The sequence below is a fragment of the Thunnus albacares genome, chromosome 17, assembly GCF_914725855.1.
Source record: "Thunnus albacares chromosome 17, fThuAlb1.1, whole genome shotgun sequence".
NCBI lineage: Eukaryota > Metazoa > Chordata > Actinopteri > Scombriformes > Scombridae > Thunnus > Thunnus albacares.
This window is the reverse complement of record NC_058122.1, coordinates 21,188,704-21,215,605: the sequence shown is the minus strand read 5'-3', so window position 1 is coordinate 21,215,605 and position 26,902 is coordinate 21,188,704. Positions and strand designations below refer to the sequence as shown.

Sequence of the window (26,902 nt, the reverse complement as noted above, 5' to 3'; positions counted from 1 at the left end):
TAACCATTGCAAGGTTATGACTATGGGAAAAGCAAAATTATCAGTGTTTGACCAAATATTAAAAGTCCCCCACATGTGAATGTAAAATATCACTTATCATCTTTTCTTTGTTTTTTTTACGTCCAGATTTGTTATTCACGCTCTTTTTCATTCATTAAAACAATAAAGCCCATGTTGAAATGAGATTTCTCAATAGAGATGAACAAAATGGAGTTTACGGCTATGTACAGTGTATGCCTATAAAAATAAAGGTTTAACTTTATACATTAAAACATGTTGTCCTAGTCCTTGAGTGTGTTCAAAAAACATCTTACCCAAAATAACACAGTAACAATTTCCTTCAAGCTTATTTTATTGAGGTGACAGTTTGGCTTTGCCTTGATTTACACAGTAATGGTCATTTACAGTGAAAGTATTACAAAACAAATTTCAGCATACTGAAGAACAAAAAAATTCCTAAATTTCCATGTGATCACAAACACAACTGTAATCATAAGTTCTGGTACCTGTTGCAGGAGGATTCAGTTTGATGGTGCAGAGAAGTCTAACCTGCCTACTCCTCACTCTGGTGCTATTGCCATCTGATTTGACCACCTGACTGCTGACAGGGTATCTGCAGATTCTTATGAAGCATGTTATAAGGCCTTTATATGTATTAAAATCTCTATGATAAGTGTTAATGGAACACAGAACAGAATTACTTGCGAATCAGGATTTTTTTAACTGATCTTAATTTAACTGTATGGCCCTTTAAATATGCTTCATTTTTGTTTTTTTTTTTAGTTAACTCCAGGAAGGATTAAACGGCATTTAAAAAAAAAAAGTCTCATTTTGTGAAATCAGCAGATACCCTGTCTGAGCTAACAACATGCTGCTGGCCTACTCCATCTAGTGGGCATTTTATCTTAATCCCTTTCACCCACATCCTCGCCTCCATCATCAGGATGCAGGGTGGACACTTCAGGATCAGTTCCGCACTTCTCCACTGTGCTTGAAATGTCCAATACAGACGCCTGATGCCTGAAAATGGAGGAGCCACTCTAAACTATGCCCTGGCCTTGTTTCTGTCACACTGTACTACTGTTGGTGCACTAAAATAAGTGAGTTGGAATAGTTGGCATCAGTGCACATGTTTGTTTTTAACATCGGTAGGCTGTATCTTGGTGGGCAAACTATGAATTCACAAACATTTAAACATCCGGTCAGTCACACATACACACGCTCCAGGGACCACGCATGAAATAACTAGTGAATGGCATTAAAGTGACACTGCTAGGCCGAGTATTTATAGTACATTTACCATTGAATACAGTAAGGGTGTATACATTTATATAATACATAAATCGACTCTTTCCTAATAGGCAACAACGCATATTTGACCCAAGTTTGTTGGCTTGTGTCAAATATGAGCCTTGAGTGGTGATTGTCCATTTAATAAAAACACACACTATTCTTTGTACTCATCACAACAACCAACAATTTCCCCTTGCTTGCTCACTTTTTCATTTTCATTCATCTTATTACTGCACATTCTTAAAAATATAGCCTGTAAATGCCACTTTTTGGCCAAATCTGTACAGTTTTTACATCTACTGTACATGCTTTCACTGTACAATTTCGCACAGTCCTGTCCATCTGCAACGGAGGAAACCAACAAAGTTGGGTTTTGGAGGTGTATGAGAGCCACAGAGATCAAGTACTGTACTTTCTTTATCCTGAGCATTCTAAAAAGCTACCATGAATAATTTTACTTTCAGTGCTAAGCAGCCTGCAATGAAAACATAAGAGCAAGTCTTCACTGTAGCGTCTGCTCATACATTACAGAGTCAAAGGATTACATTCAAAGCACTCAGTTTTGTATAAACCATAGGAATAAAAAAGTCGTTTAACACATTATTCATATATATTCATGTATACACTCATTACATCCTACTTGCTATTGTGAACCTGCAAATTAAACTGAGACATTAACATCACTGGTGGTTGAAAGAAGCTCATATTATTGCATTTTACTGCAAAGTGCGCTCATGCTCTACATATGCATAGCAAATATGTAGCAAATGTTTTGCTTATTTTTTTCCACATACACAACAGTGCTTTAGTATTGAGGAGAGCTGCAGTGAGTGATGAACGCTCTAAGCTTTGGTTACACCACACATCAAACGAAATTTCATCTTGCCAGAGAAGAAATTTTCATTGGACTATAGGTAGAATTTTTAAACTTTCCACAGAAAGCAGCTAAACAAGCAGCAGCAATAATGACAGCGTGGTCAGCTACTGTCCTAGAGCAAATGCAAAAATATTCAAGCAGTGTGAGTTTGAAGTAAAATATTAGCATTTACACTCTTGTGGTCCTCTGTACATAATTGTGTGTGTGCATGTGTGTTTATATATACGCTTCTCCACATGACCATAGGGAGCAGCTATTTCTTGAGAGATTCTTATAATTCGGGGATGAAAGGGTTGAGAAGTCTGATCTTGCTGTAACACTGCCGCATACTGAAGATACCCGCTGAGTGAAAAACACTCTTTAGCACCAAGCTATTGGCAGCTTGACCATAATACAGTATAAGCGACCAGAAGTAAGACAGATGGAATAAGAACTTGGGTATTTAGGTCACCCTGTCCCTGGCAAGCTTCATCACCTCAACTTTTATTTTGATTCTGCAGTACACCAACAGTCATCCTCTTGTATTACAACACCAACTGTTAGCTCTCACAACTAGAGGTACGGTATCTTCATTATCATCACACTCTTATTTCTGAAGCCCCGTGGTTTAGAATGTGTTAGGAATCTGAGCATACTGTGATTGGCAAAGCTGCTATCTACTGCAATTCTGAACCACTTATATGTGCCATTCTGTATAGGTAATGCACTGTTATAGGCTGCAATACAACAAATATAAGCGTATATACCTCTTACAATCTTTATATGTATCATCTCAAAGCTTAACATCTCAAAGCTCCATGCTTGTCGGTGTATTCTCTCTTCATTTTGTTGTTTTTATCCATGAATACCTTTTTTTTTTTTTCTGCGATCTGGATTTTCACTGCACTGGTTCACCAGCGCTTAGATGTGCTCTAACTCGAGACAGATTGTGAGCTATGGTGTTAAAAATGGCTCCATGAGAGATTGTCTTCAAAAGGTATATTCTGGATGGCAATACATCCAGTACAGTAAGATATTGGTAGCTTTAATCAGTCCCAAAAGTGGCTCAGGAAAAAAAATAAAAGCCTGAATACTTCAAACTGATGTTCCAACTGTAATTAAACATCCCTTAAAATTCTGTTCCCACAGTGTCTAATCTAAACCCTATCTGAATAAGCTATTATGGTTACTTTAGATCAAGCTTGCTCAGATGAGGCACTTCAGTATTTCACCCTGCAATACAGTGTGAGACTTGTTGGCTACTCACGCAACATGGAGCTTGATTTGAACTTTGAATCCAGCAAAACTAGAACTTACCAAAAATACATACTATGTAGAGCACCAGGCATCAGATCCCACTCAACCGGGGAAAGAAACACAAAGCAAAATGTAACAAAAGTAAACTGAACCCTTGTATATGGCTAGACCGCGTATGCAACGCTAGAGAGCTTTTAATTTGAGACAACGGATGCAGGAAGTGGCGACATGTGGGGACACCTGGAGAAGGGTCTATCTGCAGTCTTGCTGACCTACACGACACGCCCACTTTACTACACAACACACACCCTCCATGTTGTCACCATAACGACACACCCCACCCCCGACCCCTAAACATCTCACTGCTCATGCCTAAACTGAACCAAGTGGGTGATACTGCAAGTCTGCAGATAAGACCTACTTGCTGAGGCAATGATGAAGTTACATGATTGGTCGACCGAAGGGCCAAACATTCACATTTATAGGGCTGGTCCAGCCATGAACAAGACTAGGTCAAAACCTAGTATATGGCTGGACCATGTATGCAACACTAGAGAGCTTTTAATTTGAGACGACGGATACAGGAAGTGGCGACATGTGGGGACACCTGGAGAAGGGTCTATCTGCAGTCTTGCTGACCTACATGACACGCCCACTTTACTACACAACACACACCCTCCATGTTGTCACCATAACGACACACCCCACCCCCGACCCCTAAACATCTCACTGCTCATGCCTAAACTGAACCAAGTGGGTGATACTGCGAGTCTGCAGATAAGACCTACTTGCCGAGGCAATGATGAAGTTACATGATTGGTCGACCGAAGGGCCAAACATTCACATTTATAGGGCTGGTCCAGCCATGAACAAGACTAGGTCAAAACCTAGTATATGTCTGGACCATGTATGAAACACTAGAGGGACTTTCATTTGAAATGGATACAGGAAGCGGCAGCATGCAGCTGACCAATGGTGTAACTTCATCACTCAGTCAGTCAGTCAGTCAGTCAGTCAGTCAGTCAGTCAGTCACTTGGTCACGGACTTTCGTGTTTATAGGGCTGGCCCTGCTGTTGCGGTCCAGCCAAAAAAAAAAGAAAAAAAAAACCTGAAAGAATTAGAAAACTTAATACAGGTATCTCTGGTTGTTGTAAATGCTGTTTCTCTCTCCCTGGCCCACAGTCAAACCCCGCCCACTGTCCCATAGGTCCTGTGATGTTAGTCCCTCCTGAACTCCTCTTCAATTTCTGGGAGCCTCTTCTTTTCTCTCCTCAGGGTCTCGGTCAGTGGCCTGGAGCTGCTCGGTGACTCCAGGTTCTTAGGTTCATTGGTGCGGTAGCTGCCTTTCTGTTGGTACGTATAAACGTAGATGCTGTACAGGCCTCCAAAGAGCAGCAGCAAAGCCAGGATGACAATGACTGTAGGATAAAAATAGCACAGTCAGACTTAATCTGCACTACTGTAAGGAGAGATGTGCTCCTAGAAATACTGATGAGGAGCAGGCACTGTTTGAGTGTTATATAATTACATTATACAGCCAAACTGCATTAAGGTTGTTTATGCCAGTGTGGGTGCAAGTCTTGGATCAGCAAGTAAACTGTTTTATACATTTGGTGAATAAATACTGAATGCAATCTCACCAGATTTAGTTCTCATGACATCAAGGAGACTGGTTCCCTGTTGGGTTTGTAAATTGAATGCATATTGTGTCTGGTATAAACTGTGGATATGTGGATATAAAAAGTCTACAAACCCTTATGAAATTGCAGGTTTTTGAAAGGTTAAGACAGAAATAATAACAATGTAAATGTCAGACTTGCTCCATCTTTAAATATGATCTTCCAACAAACAAAATCCAGAGAAAAAAACAAATAGTTAATTACTAGGAACATTTTAAATAAATAAAAAGTCTGCACACCCCGCTTTACTAACGCTTTGCGGAAGCACCTTTTGCATTTATTGCAGCAGCTAGTCTTTGTGAATAAGTCTCCATCAACTTTTCACATCTATACTTTGGAATTTTATCCCACTCTTCTTTGCAAAAAAGTTCAAGTTCCTTCAAATTGCAAGGCGACCTCCTGTGTACAGCTCTCTTTGTTTAATTCCACATGTTTTCAATGTGATTGAGGTCTGGGCTCTAACTGGGCCATTCCAAGACATTGTTTTTCCTTTTCTGAAGGCTTGCTTTGGTCGACTTGGATGTGTGCTTTGGGTCATTGTCATGTTGGAATGTGAAATTCCTCTTCATCTTCAGCTTTCTGACAGAGGCCAGCAGGTTTTGTGCCAAAACATCTTGATATTTGGAGCTATTCATTATCCCATCTATCTTGACAAATCCCCTGACCCAGCTGAAGAGAAGCAGCCCTAAAGCATGACGGTATCCCTACCATGCTTCACAATCAGTATGGCGTACCTTGGATGATGAGCTGTATTGGCTTTGTGCCAAACATTATCCTCTAGAATTCAGACCAAAAAGTTCAACCTTTGTCTCATCACCATAACACATTTTCCCACATGGTTTGGGGTGACTGAATACATCTTATGGCATAATTCAGATGGGCTTGGATATTCTTTTTTGTAAAAAAAGGTTTCTGTCTTGCCATCTTATCCAATAGCCCAGACATGTGGGGAATATGGGAGAGGGTGGTCACATGCAAGGAGTGACCAGCACCTGCCAGAATGTTAATGTTGCTATTGTGTTGTCCTCTTGGTAGCCTCATAAGTTTTCTCCTAATCCTCTCATCAACTTTAGAGGGTCGTCCTGATCTTTGCAATGTCTCTGTGGTGCCACATTTTCCCCGCTCATGGATGATGGTTTTGATAGTGCTCTGTGGTACATCCAATACCTTTGCTATAGTTTTATATCCCTCTACCGATTGGTACTTTTCAACAATTAGATCTTGTAGTTTCTTTGGTAACTCTTCGCAGATCAACCCCCAAACATTCAAGTAAATCCTGCAGCAACAGCTGACTTTAACCTGGTTTTAATCAGAATCACTATCATTGATGGCAAGTGTACACTATTTACCTACAGGCATGATTTTGAATGTGATTGGTTAACTTTGAACACAGCTAGAGCCCCCATTATGAGAGGGTGTGCAGACTTAATTAAAGATGCAACAACAATGACATTTACGTTGCTGTTATTTATGTGTTTACATTTCAAACACCTGCAACTGGGATAGAACCCCCCCCACCAATCTTTGAGATGTTTCTCAGACGGCAAAAGGCAACCAAAGTGATGCCACTAATGTGATTACATCCAAAATCATCAAAGACCAGCTGCCTCTGAGCCTCTGGCAACCACAACCCGAATTGTTGGTGTTTGCAGCATGATGGCTCAGTGGTTCAGGCTGTTGTTTTACAGCTAAAAGTTCAATGACCTCAGGCCTGGCCCTTTTTGGGTGTCGTTCTAATGTTCTGCTGTGTTCTCTTCGATTTCCTCCCAAAATCCAAACACATACAGACCAGGTTAATGTGTATTTGTTTGTCAATCAGTGTGTTCACTGTGTAACAGACTGGCGAAATGTGCAGCCTTTGTCAATGCATGCGAGTATAGTATGTTCACCCGAATGTGTTCACCAATCGTCAAGTACATATAAAACAAGATAATAATAATATAGATATAATTTCTCAGTCTTATTCTGAGCAGTATATCGGACTGGGGTAATGTCTGATAACTATGAGGGCCCATTGTCGGGATGAATGAATGGCGCACTAATCTTTAATGACACGCTGATGTCCTGCATTAGCATAATACCTCTGAATCTAAATGATCTATTAAGCTGAAGCATCTATCAATGATGAACAGTAAGCTGGGCCCATGCAGACTAAATATAGCTGATCCGGTAAAGGTCTCAGACAGGGCTGGAGCAGTGAGTCTCTGTGCTGCAGTTTAATCCTTAGACTCTAGCCTCTCCTACTCATCGAGGGGACCTGCTCTAATTTTTCCCTTCATCTGTAATACTGTGTGCAGACTGTTCATCTGGTCTCACGACGACATGTCCTCTTTGTAATAAAGTGCAATTTTGACATGAGGATTAAACAGATGAAGAAATATATTAAATATTAATGGTTTCCAGAAATCCATAAATATGCATAGAAAAACAAATTTCAGCTTCAGTTTCATGCTTGTTTGTGAAAACTTCTTTTACCATACTCATTTCTGTGTTGACGGATATGACGACTCATTATCGTCATGCATTTTTGTTATGATGACTTAATTGTATTATATCAAATTGATTTGACTCTCAGAATGAATGTAATCTCTATGATAATAAAGTTACAAACAAAGCTGTTTGGCTGGCAGCAAAGAAATTTAATCATCTCGATAACATGTTTTTAATTTTATTGTAGACTGTCAAATAAAATACATTTTTACTCAGTTTTAAGTACATGTACTTAAATTATCTTTATCATCATAATCTGTTGCTTTTACATGATTGTGCTTTTGTCACTGCAATATGACTTTGGGATTTAATTATAGTGATAGAATAGCAGCTTAAAGTACTGTTATTGTTATTGTACTCATTGTAAAAAGTGACTGCAATTTTCTAATATTAGCTCAATATACAGTACTTCTGGTAAAGGCATATGGGTATATTTTTCTTATTATCATTTTACTCATATACTAAACTAATTTGACAAGTTTACATTAGTAATTTCTAATTGACATTGTGGGTGTATGTGATGTGCTGTTGTGTGTAGCTTTGTATTTTGTATGGTGTGTTTTATGTGTTTTTTGCTTTGTACTGTTTGTTATTGTGCTGTTGTATGTTTTGATTGTGGGGGATTGCGGATGTAAATTAGCTTTGAGCTAACTCTGGTGCAGTGCATGTTTTATGTTAAAAACTGTACACTGTCCCAATAAATAAATACAATCAATCATTTGACACCAACTGAATGGAATCAGTGATAATCTTCAGTATGAAAAACAATGCATCATAAAAGTCTGGCTGTTTACTTTTCAATTAGTATGTTCTTTGGTTTTGTCCCAGATGTAATAAGTTGGAGCTTGCAGTCAGACATTTGACTAAACACTCAAAAGCCTACATTGGAATCTGACAACCCTGCTCTAATTTAGGATTAGAGGATTTAAAGAAAAAAGGACAGAGAATTTCAAATGGCTGATTTGAGTGATCTGGGACAGGATGGAAATAGTGAGTAAAATAGACACAAGGGAGAGAAGCAGTGCTTTAAAATGAACTGAATAATCTGCTAAATATTACTTCACTGTCTTATTTTTGTAGCAATTCAGCAAAGACAGATATGCACTATTTGTGTATTCAGGGCAACATCTGATCAAAGAGTATTAAAGTACAGAAAAAATAATATTCTTACCTGTTATCCAAAACAGCCCTAGGTCATCATGGATATATAAATACTCTGAAAAGGGAGAGTTACACAAGTAAGAGGATGAACACAAATAATATTCTCTGCATGAATTGATGCATTATGGGACATTTTAACTCACCTATGCCGGTAAACCAAGGATCTGCCTCCCATGGTACATAACCCAGGACAGGAGGGAAGGCGCCACAGTTGGATTCAGAGACGTAGCCTTGTGTCGTCACCGGAGGGTCAGTTTCATTTGGACGGAAGAAGGCCTTAAGAGGGGCGTAGACGTTGTATCTTACTCCGGATATGCAGCCTATGAAGCCTGGAGCGTTATGCCTCTGGATCTCATAGTCAATGTCACCGACCTCTGGATGAGCACACACAAGCATGAAAACATCAAGAGAGTTCCTACTTCCTACTAATAAATAATGCATGATGAATGCATTACATGTTTTTATCAACAAATGGTAAATAAGACTTTTACCCATCACTCTGCCCATGAACATGGACTTTGGAGAGTCAAACCTGGCATCCTCCACTAAGGTTATCTTTTCCACTATGGGCTCCATGTAATCCACCTGTGGGTAACAAAATAAGTTATACACCTCATCTTTAAAGGAGGGGAATTGATGCATGAAAAAAAATTATGTAAATGACCTTAATACAAATATAACATATAAACATATATGTTATAAACAGATGTAATTATAATATAAATAAATACTATAAAACATTTGTACATACAGTGGAGAACTTTAAAATATATCAAAGTTTTAAAAACTGCATTAAGATAAAAACATGAGTCCGTTTTCTTAATGTGAGCAATCACTAAAGCACAACTGCAGCAACTGGACAATTTGGACTAAGTGTTGTGTATGTAATGTATTGAGATGCCTTGTAGTTTAAAGAAAATAAGGCTCTACTTTGGAAAAGTTCTTCAGTTGACGAAGAGATTATTTTTCTAGACATGACACATTATTTCACTCAAAGTAACATAAACCACAGATCACACTTCACACAGTGACAGCAGTGGGATCATGTACCTGTGTTTTGATGGTTCTGTTGTGTCTGGTTATGTTGACATAGTGGGGGTATCCATCTGCCAGGTTTCGGTGAGTCAGCTGGTACTTGTGTGTTATGAGTCCCAGCTTATACCTCAGATCTACGCTACCTGTGGGGAGAGAAACAACAAAAGACGTGTATAGCATATACTGTTTTGATGAATAACTGCACTGCATCAACTACTGGTCTAGTTTATTTGAAACTGTGAGTTTTTTAATAGATGAAATTAATCTGCTGCGCTGAAAATCACATTTCACATTTTCAGACAAATTGTTTCTGAACTTCTCCTACCATCAGTCTTGAGGATGATAGCGATGTAGTCTTGGACGAAGGAGCTGATGTAGAGCAACACAGCTGGCGTGTGAACGGTGCTGAAACTGAACTCTATGTCATCTGCTGTGTCATTGTAGCCAAGGCTGAAGTTGTCATAATGCGGGTCAATCCAGTTGGCCCATGCTGCTTCGTCTGATATGGGCTTTTTTCGTATGTTGTACCTCAGCCACGAGCCAATCTCAAAGTAGGCTCCAATGTCTTGGACAAGAGCATTGTGAAATTAGATATCTGCTTCTATTATTGTTATTGACCACATCAGCTTTTAATTTCTTTCATCAGTATGGCCTTCATAACATCAGTCACTAAGTTCAGGTTATGTTAGGGAAACAATTTGTCAAGAGAAGCATTTCTGTACTCACCTTTATGGCAGTAGAAACCATCAAAGGCTGTGTTGTTACAGTCACAAGTGTAGGAAGCATAGCCCTCAATACACTGGCCACTGTTTCGACATGGTATGGTAGCATTGAGACATTGTCCAGTACAGTTCCTCCTTATACCTTGTTCTTCATTTACTTTTCCCTCTAGATCCAGAGGAACACCATTCATTCGTAACCCTCGAAGACACCCTAAGAAAGGTCTGTGGGTCTTGTTGGCTGCGCCTAATATAAAAACACTTTAATTAGTGGGTATTCATCTTTATTCAAGGTTTAGTGTATGTCATGCCAGTTTTAAACTCCAAATTTCAGAGTTCACCTTAGGTAACCTACCTACAAGCAGAGGATTTGTAAACTTCATGGTGACAAAGGTCTGACCTGGGAAACGTTTGACAGCCCAAGGCTGATAATCAACCTTAATACGGGCCAGCTTCACATTAATCTCAGCCTGGACAAAGTGCCACTCATTGTCATTGAGTGGCACGGGGGAGTTTAGGGTCACATTAATGATGCCATCGCCAACCATAAATATAAACATAAGGTTATGGGTGCCTGGGAGAGAAAAGAAGAAACAGAAAGGAAAAAGAGTTACAAAAGACTAAGATCTTAAATATCCAGTCTGATGTTTCAGCTATATTAGGAGAATAGCTCCCTGCTAACAGGTGAGTCAACTCACTATTGAGCTCTATCCGTATAAAGTTTCGAAGGTGGTCATCAGAGCTCTCCAAGAAGACGCAGTAGGGACGATAGGTTTTGAAGTGGAAGGAGATGTCAGCACTGGAGCCAGGCTTGAAGGTTGGGAAGGTTATGTAAGTGGGTTTGGTGAAGGATATGGTGTTCCAGATGTTTCCTGTGGGAAACATTGAAATATTTATTCAAAAAAACCTCCAAGCACATCAAAGCATTTTTGTGTTAGCACAACACATAATATTTTTGCTCACTGTCGCCATGACAGCGCAGGGGTCCAACTGTGAAGTGTGCTTCTGAGCCGGTTCTGTTGGTGTCCCCAACCACCACCTTCCTCACAGGCAGATGGTCTCTAAAGTCCAAGTAGCCCTTATCTGAGTACCTGAAAAGCCACATTGGGGATGTTAAAACCTGTCAGCATCACAGACACAAGACAAACCTGCTCCATGTGTGTTCTCTCACCATTGTCTATAGTCGGCATCGCAGTTGCATTGAAATCTCGGATCAGTGCAGGTTTGGTTGACTGCGCAGCCACACTTTTGGACCTCTCTAAAGGTTCCACCCCAGTAATAGTGACTCTGATTGTTACGACCAATCCAGTAACCAAAAGGTCTTCCATCTAAACATATGTAGAGGTGTGTTAATGTGTCATTCAAGTTTCATGTCTTGCTTGTTTTTCCATCGGTTCCATTAGTACAGTACTAAATTAATAAATGGACTAATCCCACTCACTGGGGGTGTTGAGGAGACGGGACTTATAGCAAGAGTAGTCGATCCACTGCTCACAGTACATGGAGGTGTTTGCTAGGGCAGTGACTTCATCCCAGGAGGCATTCCAGTAGTTGACATTTCCTATGTACGGCTGGTTTATTGAACTCCCAGTCACCTTGGTACCCTCCACACGGTCATGCATAATCACTGTCCAAGCTTTGTACGCTGTAAAGAGGTATGACAGATGTAGGTCACCATCGGTAAATGTTCAAAGAGGAAGACAAGGTCAATAATGATGCAAGAAAAATGAAAGAATGAAAAGATATTAAAGCTTAGACACAGTTCTGAGGATGCATACTTTTCCCATCTGTGCTCATACATAAAACACACACACACAGATACAGCTCGATCTATCTTGTTTTATGAACCCTTTTAATTTCCCATGAAATTTCTGCACCCAACTCATTACAGAAATAAGGAATAATAACCTGACATTTTGCTGTCCAACTTTTCATTATATAACAACCCACAGAGGATACAGCAAATTCTGAACAAATTGCTGATGAAGCCGTATTTTATTACTGACAGTGATTACTTACACTTCATTTTGCAGTACACCTCGAATGGTTTCAGCGGTCCACTGAGATCAGGATCGATGGTGTAGTTCCCGGACCAATACTTGCCGCTGAGTCTGTAGGCTTCACATGACTCTTTATAAACCGCTGTTTGAGGAAAAAGACGATCAATTTCTTATTATTTGGAGAAGAAATATAGCTTAGTCAGGTCTAATTAACTCTAAAGAAACACTTGCTAAAGTGATAAAATTACCAGCCAGCACTTACACATGTGACACACTTCTCCTTTGTAGCCTGTGTTCTCACACAGACAGATAAAGTCATCCCAGGACTGGATGCATCTGCCTTCATGTTCACATGGATTTGGAGAGCATCTGTAAACAGAACAGGTGCTTAGACTGAGTATTTTGATGTTTAAAAAAGTGAGAGGCTTACATAAGTGTGCTATTTTCTTTCTTTCACTTCCACATCCTCTCTTTTCTCTGTGATATTTGTCTTGTTGAGAGCCGTTATGTAAGGTCTATGTGATGAAACTTTCAACTCTAAACTATTCATGTCCCACTCAAAAGACTCTTACAATTCAAGCCAAATGCTCCACAAACATCCACAATGAGAACGCATTATTTTGACGACACCATAAAAGAGCAAATATGATTAAATGTACCAATCATTATACGATTCTATGTGTTATTATAGGACTATGATGGGGATACATACAATAATTAGTAACTTTAATGGCTTGGCTAAACTCAAATGACTTGAGAGGATGGATAGTTTTGCAGTTTTCTATTTGTCTGTTACATTATAACCATTTTTTGCTGTCAATGAAACTGAATCAGTCATATATGCTCTGTTGTACATACTGTAAATGACTTTTCCTACCTGTCAGTGATGCCACAGGTGCCTAACAACAGCTCAGCATAGCGTCCCCACTGTCGTTGCAGAATAATGTCGATATCAAGCTGTTCATTGTCGATGAAGATATGCTGCATGCAACCATGGAAGCGATTCAGCTTGGTCTCACACTTCCTTATAGTGTTATTGGTTTTCGGACAACCTGTGTGCAGGAAGGCAAATGTATGAATTGAACAGTAGAGATTTTTTAAGTTTTGGGAGTTGTCAACCATTTAAGTCATCAGCTCACCCCCAAAAAAGTAGCGATCCCCTGTTCGAATTGTGAAAGGGTTGGTGATCTTAAGCGGGGAGCCCTCCTCCTCGTCGATTGTGAGAGTCAGCAGATTATCTCTGGCTGCCAAATCCACCGTATGCCAGTAGCCATCATTAAGCCTGTATCCTAAAAAGTGGAGACAAGCCTGTCAAGCAGTGACTCTACTATCAGTAGAAAGATCCCATGCACAATACATCACATTCATCCCATGTTATAAAGCATGAGGCATTGTGTGTTCCAAAATCTTTAAATTCAATCTTTTCTGTCATATCTGACAAAACATAGACTGCAGAAGCCCACCTGCAGCGAACTGGAGTTTCTTCTTGCCAGGCTGAAATATAGTGACGTTAATCTGTCCCTCACTCAGGCCCAGCTCAAGTGCACCCAGGTCATCGGCAAAGCGAGTGAACATTAGGAGCCCCGTGTAGTCCCAGGAGCGGAACTTAAACTTGACAAACATTCGAGGCTTCCTGAAGAAGCCCGGCACCTGGAGGTAGTTGTTGGGCCCAGCAAAGGTCATTGGTTTGAGAAGAATGTCACGGCAGGCAAAATGCATCTTTTTCTGAAGAGAAAAACGAAAAATCAAAAAAATACCTCATCAGTTTCATTTTCATCAGTGGTGATTGTATTGTATGTATAAAACAGATAAAGTAATTAGATTTAATTATCATCATCAATCATTATTAATAATAATCATTTTTGTACAAAGCCTTACTTTTCGCGGTATGCGGATGTCAGGTTCTTGTCTCTGAGTCTTGTCAATGATGTTGACGCCGTTGATGAAGACATTCTCCAGGCAGCCCCGGAAATTTGGCGTGGTGGGGAGGTGAGGGAAGTTTTCCTCTATTACTCCACCTACATACAACTAAAAGACACCCTCATTAATCCATATTTACTAGTATTATTTTAAGTAATGAAAGGAGGATTATTAATCTGCTGAGGTACCTGATTATCCAGATCCAGGTGGGTAAACTCTCCATTGCAGATGGCTGTTACTGTCTGACTGTCCACTGTGAAGTTCACCTGTCGACCATAGCGCTTGATGGTGACATAATGCCAGTGTAGGTTATCAAGAAGGCTGCCAGCAGTTAATGTAGTTCGACCATCAACTTTGTGTATGACGCTGCTTCCTGAAAAACAGAGAACATGTACAGGAAGAAGTAAAAATAAATATAGAATGCTCTAATCAGCTATAAGCCATGAAGAAATTCGATAAGATGCTGAATTTTTCGCATTAAGGGAATGCAGGCAGGGCTCCAGGCAGTAATCTAACCGCCATTACTAAGATCTCCTGCCAGACAGTCCGGCTTAACATGTTTATTTACGGATTGAGAAAAGCCTGCTTCTTTTTGAGATGGCTGTCAGATAGGACAATATTTTCTTTATTCAAACCTCCACAACCAGATCCCTTCCATAAATTTAATTTATCCAACAAATGGCTCAGGCCATACCAAGGCTGATGTGCAAGTAAAGACGGCCTTTCTTCAGCTCCAGAGTGAAGAGGTCTCCCTGAACCCCTTCACTGTGTAACAGCAGACCATCCTGCTCCAGAGTCTTGAAGTTAATGGCAATGTGGTCGTGCAGTGTGCGGGACTTCATTTCTGGGTAAACGTAGACCACTGAGTCATCCCCGTTGTACTGTAGGACATAGGAATCTGAAAAAAGGGGACAAATTTTCAAAATGGATTCAGGATTTCCAAAATACAGTGTTTAGATTTAATTATTGGTCATGTTGTTTTATCAGGTGCATATTATATACAGTCATATGTAGCACTTATTGAGCTTTTAAGAATGATCTGAGAAAAAGCTACATGGCACATTTACTGGATCTCTTCAGGTGTGTTGGTGAAGGATGTTCCTAAATATGATTCTGGTGATACTGAGCTTAGTTATCTATTAACTGGGAACATATTGTAGCATATTTTGCACTTAGATTTAGTGGCACATTATCAAATATGATTAAGTACTGGAATTGTGAAATGTCCCTGGATGTGAATCAGAGGCAGTAAATCCCTGCATATCATCCATCAGTAATTTTTACCATAAGGGCAACCAAACAGCTCCAGCCTCACACCGATCTTCCCTCCATTCTCTGTGTTCCACGCCAGAGGCAGCAGACGAATGTGTTTAGCAGTAAAGGCGTAATGGAAGACATTCCTCTTCACCTGATAATCATTCCAGTTTGCAGGCAGCGTCTGCAAACAGATGAGACAGAGACAGAGGGGGGAGAATTATTGAGTCACTGCAATGGTGTTAAAGCCTTATTAAGAGACTGGAGATGAACTGATGATGAGATTAACTTTGTCAGTGTTGAGAGATATAATATGCTATGCTGTCTTTGTTTCAGTGCCAGTGACGATGAATATAATAGAACACCCACTGACAGCAGAATCAGCTGTAAGGATTACGTTTGACTAGTTAATCCCTGCCTCATCCCTGTTATGGACCTCTTCCCACCCCTTCAACCGTTCTGCCTCAGTAGCACCTACAGAGTTGCCTCCTCTCATGATGTACGGCGTCCAGGAGTCTGGTCTGTCTCCATAGAGGAGGGTGTATTTGGTGACCCAGTCATATGAGTTGAAGGTTCCCTGAGTGGCAATGGCCACCAGTCTGTACTTCCTGCCCAGGTCTACCTGTAGCCATGGCTGTCTGTCCCTAGGGGATGGGGACCAGCCACTGCTGCCTGAAAGGAAGAAAGAAGATTGTTTGAGCGTGGGATGACACATACAGTTTGAATGAAGAATGCAGTTGTGATCTCAACTGGCCTTAAATCTTATGGCAACCATTTTGAACTTCAGTACAACTCTACTAAGCAGTTCTGATATCCTACTGTTATGTCCAGGATTGGACCAGCATTTAGCGTTTTGCAGATTCTCCAGTGTAAAGCTAACATACTTTGCCAAATGAAGCTAATTAATGTCGGCTTATATCTAACAGTTAACAGACTTCCCAACTAAATTCACACAGTCAGTATAATTGCTTGTTTAATTGCGAGATTATGTAATCTTAAATCCTCTTTTCCCTCGTAATGTGAAAGTAGAATTTATATACAGTATATAGTGTTTAAAGTAGAGTCCCCCACTCTGAGTGTGACAGACTGTATAGACAAGTTTAATATTGCTTTTCTCACGGCTGCTATTTTGACTTCTAAAGGAGGTAACATTAACAATGGGTCCATTCCATTTAGATGTGCCAATGCCAAGGCACTTGTATTGTATATGCTCGCTCACTGGCATGGCATACTGGTACACCTAAATAGAACAGAGCTATCTTTAATTTTATTAGTTTCCCCTATGCTTTTCCCGCTGTGATAAGTTAAAGTTACTGATATGAGAACAGTCTATAAGGTGAATGGTGTGAAAATAATGGGTAAAATCTACACTACATTTATAAACTTACCATACAATTTGGCAAAGTTGGCAGAGTACAGAAAGTTATATCGGGAGGAGGCCAGGAAGGAGGAGGCATAGAGCCCAGAGACCAGCGGATCAACACATTCTCCTGGGGTGATAATAAAGACAGCAAGATAAGAATTTATTAAAAGTTATCTAAGCATTCCCACATCTCTTTCAAAACAATTCATTTCTGAACAACAAAGAGTGGCACAGTTGCACAGCCTGATAAGAAAAGACCTTTTGCCTTTTAATTTGATGCTAGAACATGCTCCATAAGACACAAAATACATTGGCTGGATCAATCAAATTAAAATCACAGCGCAGCACAAAGAAATTCGGTCTTTCTGTCAGTTGCAGGATACAGAAAGCAAAGTCAAGAATTCATATTCCACAGTAGTGCCCAGTCCTAAATAGCCACTTTATAGGGGGGTGGACCAAGACATATAAATCTAACTAAGTATCCTGACATCTACTCAGAGAGTGTATCATCTGTGCATCTTTATTTTTGAGACTAACTGTAATATATGAGACTACAGCTGACTACATTTAAATTTCATGCAGGCCAACACCCACTTTTTATTCCAAAAGAATACAAAAATGGCTCAGGTCTTGTTGTTTGGTATTGCAGAGACAGAATGAAAGCGTTGCAGCATCACATCAAAGTCTTTTTAGATGTGTGCATGTCCCTATAGATGTCTGCGTCTTTGTATATTCCTGTGTCATTTCTTGAAAAAGTACATGCTGTTTCATTTCAGAACGCTGAAGTCAAACTGAGAGACTGTAGCTATGCAATGGTGAGTTGCTATTCTGCATGTGGTTATAAGACTGATAGGACCGTCACCCATCTGCTCCGGCTCCCTCTCCGGCCTACGGCTATTAAAACTGACCATAATTCTACCTAATCTTGCTCGTGTCACTGCTGAGGATAAATGTGCGTTGCCCTGACCTCAAGCTGCAAGAAAAACACTGTCTCATTTTAAGTGCCAAACTATGCTCTTTAATAATCCTCAGAGATTTAATATGGATAGAGGTTAAAAAATATATAGATGGGCTGGGTTTTACTTGCATATGAATGTACGCATATGCAAAAAAACTGACTGTACAGGACCAACTAATATATAGAAATATATGTAGAAGTTATATAAATTAAAGTAGCTGAGTAATTGAGTGGTTTACAGGTAAGCAGGAGTTCTGGCATTGTCGTCCCTGTTCTTACAATCACAGGGGTCATGGAGCACAGAAGGAAAGGTAGTAAACAGTGAATGGAAACAGGAGACGTTAGCAGAATTAGTATGCAGGCGACAGATGGAGAAAGATGAAGAAGGGTGCCGCATGGCCTCAGTTTGGCAATACAGTAACTATGTAGAGGAGAACAGTAGAGTGTAGTAGTGTGTTAAGAGCAGATCCTTGAAGTGGAAGAAATATGAATGAGGAAGTAGAGCTTTTCATCCAATGCCTTAGACTACACAAAATGACACGTAAAGCATACATGAGCCAACATACGGCATGAATAAACCATTTTCTCCCTCATCTGGAAAGAATGAGTTGGTCACATGAGTTTCTGTCACCTTTCATGCAAGGACACTCTGCACATTCAGGTGGAAGAGACTTGCTGAGCAAGGGAAATATGACCTTGACTTTCTGCTCTGTCTGCCTCCTTTTCACCGCTAAGAGGCTTTCTCACCATCTCTGTCATACAGGGATCCCTGCTATGTTGCAGATGATCGATAAAAGATCTCTGCTGCATCATTCTATCACTGTACTGTCGAGCCACTTCACATTCAAACATAAATATTCCGAAGTTTTGTGCTGCAGTTACGAGACTCATTTGTTTCTAATGGCTTAAAGTGTATTGATTTGTCTTAATTCCTCAAGTAGTGGTTAGGAGGAAGGAGAGGAATTTGACTTGAAATGTGAAGAGCAGCTACATCCTGGGCTACAGCAGGTTAACCCAGGCCACGCAGCTCCTCAGCTCCTCCTTATGGCAAGACTGTCACGCACTCTACGCCCCCACCTATTCAGCATCTTGCTTCCTCTCCCTCACTCTGACTCCTCTCTCTTTAACTCCATCCCAAATCCGGAAAGCCTGCACTCTATCTTGCTCTTACAGCACCCCATTACCTCATCTACTCACCCATCATTTATCTATTTTTTACTACTCTCTCTCTCTCTCTCTCTCTTGCTCTGCCTCTCCCTCTCTGCTCCTAACCAAGAGGGCGTTGTCATGTTGCAGTGGCTAAAGTGTACCTGAGGCCTGTGCAGAGCATCCACTCACCAGGTTTTCACCCCTCTCCTTTTGATTCTGCGTCTCCCCCTCCCCTTCTCTGCACCACATGGACCACAAGTCTTTCTGCACCGCATGGGCCAGAATACTCTTTCTCCATTTATCATTAAGGGTCTGTGGGGAACAGTGTGGCTATGTAGAGCTCTAGCACCACTCCTGCTGAATCATCAGTCTGCTGTAAGTGTAAGCTGGTCTGTCTGGGCTGACACATCATTACGGTTACATACAGTATGCAGAGAGGCACTTCCTCTGCCTGTCACTGGCCTGTGATGCGTGGCTGCTGGGGGACTCAGACAGCAACCCTGAACATGGGCAGATCTCAACTGAATGCAGATGTCCACCAACATTATAACAACAAAAAAAATACTAACACAGAGCAGCACAAGGTTTAGTAAAACTATAGCATGTTCTTTTTACTAAATTATTCATACCCAGCAGGCATCACAGTGGGTGGTGTCTGAATACTGCCCGGGATAAGAGCACAAACTATGCAGCACATCAGAATCACATTCAAACTTCAAAATTCAAATCTCAAACAGCAGCTTCATTCACTCTAAAAGAAAAGAACAGCTAAATTTCCACACAGAGCAGCTTGCCTCTCCTTCTCAATTCCCCTTACATGGACAAGCCAGTCTCCTGCTAATCATAACATAATGAACAGAACAAAAAAAAACCCTAAAACTCCTCAAACGCACACATACACACTCGTTGCTGAGTCTCAGCCCCACCCCATGCTGGATCGCTGTGTTCTGGGATCTGAGGCTCCATTTTAATCTGGAACAGCTCCATTGTGCACATCCGTATAGCAGATGTGCTGTTGGCCTGGCCTGCAGTAAAGCATCAGCAGGAACTACGACAAGCCAAACCCACAGGCCTCAACTTACTGGTTAGTGTTTGGTCATCCACTCAACTGACATCCTTCCTATTTCTTCATTTCTTAATCCTGTTACCCCTACAACAAGATAGCACCAAGCACTGCAAACAAGCCATGTGACAGAGCTTCTCATAATCAGCAGTAACATGACGTCACACACAAAAAATGTTTTCATCAGAAAAATAATTTATCTTTGAAAAATCATTATGGAAATAACACGATATTATAACTTAACAGAGAGCTCAGAAAGATGCATAACATAAATGTAAAGTGAGTTCTCTTACAGTACAGTGCAAATACCCTGGCTGAGCTCTTACACTCACCAAAATGAAGGTATATTGGACAATACAAAAACTTACATTCCTTGTAATTTGCATCATCCAAAAGTCACATGACATGACAGCCCATCCCTCCCCCCCCCGATCTCCCATTGATGTCAAAACTAATGAGTCATGCAATTCACTTTAGGGGGCTAATTAACGGTCAAGCTCCTCTGTGGTCATTCTGACACTGACATCACACATAAAGCGTATTATATGAATACAAGCTCTGAGATAGATAAAGGTAGATAGCACCTTTCCCTAACCAAATTTTTAGCCCCCAAACACAGCCCCACCTCTGTCAAACTAAATCCACCATATGAATGCTTCATTGATCTTGCAGTAATGATTTCCCTGCCAGGTGAATCCCTGTTCGTCGTGTGCAGCGCTTTATGCACAGGTAATGGGAACACAAGCTTCCCCAAAAAGTACTGCAGTGGGCTGGTCCCGATTAGGACGCGAAGTCCTGCTCTCTCGACCGCCAATTTGAAAATGTGTTCAACGGATTTTTCAACAACGACATATACAGTGTTACTGAGATTTTTTTTTTTTAATTATCCTACTGGATGCATCAAAACAGAGTCGAGCATCGTGCTGTGCAAAGAAGTCGAGAGTTTAACCCGCACGTTGCAGAAACTTGCGTGCTGGCTGAGAGAAAGCACTGCAATGCAGACAGTCCGGTCCGTGCGCATCCTCTGCGGGACCGACGCTGTTTGCTTTTGCACTTTTTTTGTGTGTGATCCCACAAAAACAATGCATTACTGACATTGCAATAGAATTAAGACAAGCAATGAAATTGAATGATTTGTGTTTTAAGGTTGCCTGTTTTTATCGCAACGCGTGTTGCCCTTCAACAACACCTTAGGTTGCATTTTGCCCTCCAGTGGTATTTTCCACTTATTACCGAATGTTATCCTGCAACTTTTTTCTTAAGCATATCAGACGCTTAACAATATGCCGATAATAGCATGAATATACACCTTGAAATATTTTAATAATATTCTAGCAATGATAACAGATGAACAATTACTGTTTCACAAGACTTACGTGATGAGCAATGTTGAAAACCCAAAAATAAGAGGCATATGCTCAGTATTTTGCAAGTCATCCTTCACTTAGGACACGTTTCTCCGCATAGGCTATGTTAATTAGATCGTAGATTGTTCTGCAGCATCCTCTCACCCCCCTTTAGCCCAACTTTAACTCGCACGGCTCCAACTCCTCTTCCCGGGATCTCGGACAGCCTCCACCGGGGCGGGGACGCGCATTGGTTGCTGGCGCTGATGCTGCGCTTCGCCGAGTGCGCGCGCTTCTTCTTTTATATCCTTTAAATTGTTTTATTTACATGGCCGTCGTGTAATGCAATAGCTTGCTCATTGTGCTCCACGTATCTGTAAATGTGCATCACTAGCAGAGGCCAGGTGAGAGCGGGATTCTCTTCTGTCCTTTCCACAGGAATCAGGATTTTTTAAGATGCAGAGGAGACTGGAGGGGAGGGAGGAAAGAAACTTTTTCTGTTCGCTGCAGATTGGTTGGATTTTTCAAGAAAAATAAATTTTGCCTTCAATCTCCAAACAAGTCTTGAGGGACCGTTAAAAACATCAAATTCTCATCCAGGCTGTAGATCATATCACCAATGCACAAAAGATTTATTCCTCCTCTCCTCTGCCTTGGCATTTCACATCCTCCTTTGGCAGAGTTCTCAGGCTTGCCAACTGGCCAAGTGTGCACTGCGTTAGTGAGGAGATGGTAAAGGAGTCTTTCTCTCCAGGAACGTTGATATTGACTTATCCCAAAAATAGGATGAAAATCCTTAATATCCTGTATCCGCAGCAGAACCACAGCGAATGAATATAACAGCAGACCAGCAGGCTGCACAGCTCTGATTTGACCTCGTCCAGGTACTCAGCCCATGCCAGTGTATTCCCAGAGCAGAACAGGTTACAGGATGATATTGCCAGCTGTGCCTGAACTCAGACTCATCACACAGGCACAGGCATGCACACATACACACACACACACACACACACACACACACACACCCACACACAGGAGGTATGGGGGCAGGGTGAGACTTAGGCAGTGGGGGGATTTATTGCAATGGGTGGCACACTGACCACAAAATAAAAAGGCTTTGGGATTAAGAAGTGGGTTTATGGGACGTCAGTGTGTCAGTGATGATGTGAGATTGAATGCCCAGGCCAGCGTGGGATTTACCATGTTTTCAATCAAATCAGATTGTCAGTTTGTAAGCTCCCTGCCACTGGTTTTCCTCCCTGAAAAATACAATAAGAGTAGGGAATTATGTCTGCACAGAGAGGACGATGGCAAACAGAAGAAAATGACATGAAAGAGTAAAATAGGACAGGGGAAACTGCCTACAGATGTGGCCTTGGCAGGCACTGCAAAGATATCTATTTAACTGACAAGAGACTTGTACAGACTTATTTCTTGGGGTAATTTATCTCACTCATAATGGAAATCAATATATTCCCCGAGTGTTCTTGATATTTAAGGGAGGACTTCTTATTAATAGTGTGCAGTGATCCATGTTTCACATTTGTTTCAAGATAAGTCTGAAAGGATGTGTAATGGCATTTATAAGTGCGTAATCATCTCACAATATTGATGTTTTCTCAAATTTTTTTGAAGAAAAGTGAGATTTAAAGGTTGAACAGGCTTTTCAACATGAAACCATGTGCTAAAGTAAAGCTGGTGAAATGTCAAACAGCAAGCAAACAGGATTAGTTTATTTCTTCAGTAAATTATCTCTGTTGAACTATTAGGCAATATCAGAGTGAAAGAGTTCAAAACCAAATGCTGTCCACTGATAACTGTTTTGCTGCTGTGTTCTGATAACATGCACAGTACATGGACACACACAAACAAATGTACACCCTCCCTCCTACACATCTGCACCTAGCTTATAGATAGGAGGGTTGTGGTTAGGCTGGACTGCCATCTGTTTCCCCAGTGACCTTTTACATTTGACCTTACGCCGTCCAAAGGAGGTCTAATACGATGTAGTTAGGGTTAAACCACTCATCTGGACAAAATAACACAAGCTCAAGAGCAATCAGAGGAAACATTTCCTGCAACATAACTCAGGCTTTCCAACCTCACTCACATTCATGGTACTTTTGGCAACATGTGTGCTGCAAAACAAACCCCAAATATTTCTGTCTTATCAGATACAATCTGCTTATTTTTCTTCATGTGAATAGCTCTGCCAGTGGGATGAAATAAATCCATCTATTCGCAATAAAGGCTTGACTTCTTTTGAGATAAAAAAAAGAAAAAAAAGAAAAGTCTATTTAAAATAATTCACAATAAATTACCTTTATACATTCAACTATCAATTTGGGTGATATACGGTACATATATTTAAATATATGTAACCTCAGCGGTGGATGTAAAAGTCAATAATGAGCTTTTTAAGACAGATTAAAAGCTATATGGGGAACATAAATGCAGTGGATAAGTAAGGGAAATGTTAATTATAAGAGTAATAAACCTATTTTGAATAATATGACTCACAACTCCCTTTTATTCATGTGTATTTGAACTATATGTTTTGCAGGTGCAGCAGCAGGGGAGTCAAACTGAAACTGCAGTGTCAACAATTGACCACTGGATGTCAGACAAAGCTCAGACTTGGATCTCTCTCTCTCACTCATGACAGCAGCTTATGGTTTGACTGATAAGCAATCCTCTTCCACAATGTATTAACCACTTAACTTTACTCTACATGTCTTAAATGATATATCATGCTGCCAAAATGCATTGAACCTGCACGTAAATTAAAAAGTAATGAGTCTGACACCAGAGAAAGCTGTCAGATATTCACATGCACTAAGAGAAATGAGCTTTTCTCACACCATTTCTTTTTACCCCTCTTTATAATCTAAACACATGCTGTAAAATGTCAGGCTCTCTCTGTCCCCTTCTTTTAAGGAACTTCTTTTAAAAATGCACAAATGCACAAACAAACTCACAGATGGAGACCCGCAATCAGCTTGTTTCTCACAGGGACTTTTTTTTTTTTTTCTTCTTGGGATCAGATTGTACTTTGGTCTGCCCCCATTAGCACTGTGTGTATTTTCCATAGGGGTGCCACTGTACACTGAACATAGAACATGTGCTGTGGGTATGAGCATGAAAACACATAAACAAACACATGGACACATAGACATTCTCACACATAGACATACATCGACTGACTCGCGAACACGGGCGCACAAACACACACCAACTCACAAACAGGGTCAGTCATGACTCATGCCCAGATGTTTCCAAGAGATAGTTTTGCTGATCTGTTATCATGGATGAGTGCTACTTGTCATGAAGATAGATGAAGGAATCTGTAAAGTTCTGTGTGATGAGCACTGGCTTTATTTATGTGTATCTGATATGTCAAACTCAAAACAGAAGCGAATAATGCTGACGACGGCTGGTTTGAAAACGAGTGTGAGGATCTGGGGAATTCAGCAAAATTACACTCTAGTTGGACTCAGGGACAGGTGTTTATTTTGGCCGCCACCTATGGGAACCCGATGTCCCTGCATACTGATGGCTGAGCGGCTGTAAACAGAGCTATTAAAACAGCCTGCTCTCAGGTGTCCATACACCAGTATGACCTCCTGCTGGTGAGGTCCAATCCCAGCTGAAAATAAGCCCAGCAGGGGATGCACAGACTGGGATCCCACCACTGAAGATCCCCCCCCCTTTGCCCCCCTCCCAGTGTTAGCTCAACTGGTGTATCCAAGACAGCTGCTACAACCTGTTTGACCACTCACACTTCAGAGTGGACACACCAATGAACTGAGTTTAGGACACAGAGCAGGGGTCAAGGGAATGTTACAAGTCCAAGGGATAGTGGATTGGCTTAAATAAAATTTAACAACCATGCATCTCGAGGATAGTTGTACATGCTTTTGTCTCCTTTGTTTGGGCTGTTGCTCTTTATTCAAGCCTCAACCGCATGTCAATTTCCTGTCACCATTAAAATTTTAGATACAGTCCTCAATGAGCCCCAGCTCAGCCTGAGAGCCTCTCATAAGGGGGTTTCTGGTCTTTCCAACTTTGGCTGACCAGGTCTATAAATTCGGGAACCCTCAGCTTTGGATCTCCATGCCTGAACATTTCAGGCCAGATAAATAGCATCTTGTAAACCACTTTTATTGTAGTTTTATTTCCCTTTTGCCCAATTTAACTCTACATTGTTTCTGTCATTCGAATTTTAGTTTTCTAGTGTTTTCTAGATTGATATCCTCTGTCTTATTGTAATCTCATTATTTTAGGATATTTTTATTTTTTCTCTGTTTTACAGTACTACAAATATAAACATATTTAATTGTTTTATGTTCACATTCTATTCAATGTCCTCAGTCCAGTTGGAAAGGTTAGTTTGTTTGTATCTGCCTGGTCAGCACAATAGAATAGTCTGTAAACCATTTAAGCTCTCATCAGATTCCACTTTACTTTCTTTCTTAAAGCAGCCAAGTGATGGTTGTGTGTTTAAGTCATGACACTTACTGTTGTCACTGAGCCATGTTTACACACATACGGTTAATGAACATACACATAACATTTTCAAAGCTGATTTATTCACAGAGGAGTTGTACAAACAACGACCACAAACGCTCCACAAAGACAGCAGCACAGACACCTGCGTTAAGTTTAAATACCAACAACAGCTGTGGCCTACTGGAGATGCATGGAGCTGAGACACTTTTGTTCTCCATGTTTGCTGCCAACATGAGCACACATACACGCTCACACAGAAATTCACACATACACAGATGCAGAGCCGCAGCCAGTGACACACACACACACACACACATACACACACACACCACTGGGTTGTGTTTCCCTCACACAGCAGACAAGCCGCAGTTATTTAGTCTGCCTCCCAGTTTGTTTGCCAACTGTCTTTTCTCTTTTGTTGCTCTGCCTTGGGCTTTGTTTGATGTGAACTGCTGACTGTAGCAAATGACCAGTAAAATGACAGTTGCAGCTGGGAGGATGATGAGTGAAGATGAAAAGGGCCACGCCAAGTGATAAAGTATGAAGGTGGTCAGGTTGAATAAACAGCAATGTTTCTATGTTTGTGTTCAAAAAGCAACATGTGAATGGTTCTCTTCACATCCAGCTACAACAGTATACTGGGAAATACTCCAAACTAACTTAGACAAGAGCTTTCTAACATTTGCAAGCAAGTTAAAAGCAACAAGGCAATGGGTAATTCTTAAGGTCAGACGTATCTTTTCTTAGAGGTTCTGCTGAGTACTGTGCTATGCACACACTGGGAAATCTGGCCAGACATGCAAACTGTGTCCTCCCCCTCCCCAGCTCAGTTCCTTGGAGCAGAGCTCC

At 40.8% G+C, this 26,902-nt stretch overlaps 1 protein-coding gene across 1 annotated transcript; it reads right to left on the bottom strand.

The window, feature by feature from the left end:
* Positions 1 to 334: 334 nt before the first annotated feature.
* Positions 335 to 22,300, bottom strand: cntnap1 (contactin associated protein 1). Its single transcript, XM_044330438.1, has 24 exons — positions 21,575 to 22,300; positions 17,054 to 17,155; positions 16,144 to 16,337; positions 15,696 to 15,849; positions 15,106 to 15,309; positions 14,600 to 14,784; positions 14,370 to 14,519; positions 13,955 to 14,216; positions 13,631 to 13,780; positions 13,369 to 13,543; positions 12,754 to 12,860; positions 12,511 to 12,633; positions 11,933 to 12,136; positions 11,663 to 11,819; positions 11,455 to 11,582; positions 11,190 to 11,363; positions 10,847 to 11,065; positions 10,499 to 10,738; positions 10,098 to 10,337; positions 9,788 to 9,915; positions 9,229 to 9,322; positions 8,881 to 9,111; positions 8,748 to 8,792; positions 335 to 4,825 (listed from the first exon to the last, which is right to left on the bottom strand). The coding sequence occupies exons 1-24, from the start codon at positions 21,633 to 21,635 to the stop codon at positions 4,626 to 4,628; spliced, it is 3,927 nt and encodes a 1,308-aa protein (XP_044186373.1). The 5' UTR covers positions 21,636 to 22,300; the 3' UTR covers positions 335 to 4,625.
* Between the last annotated feature and the right edge of the window lie 4,602 nt (positions 22,301 to 26,902).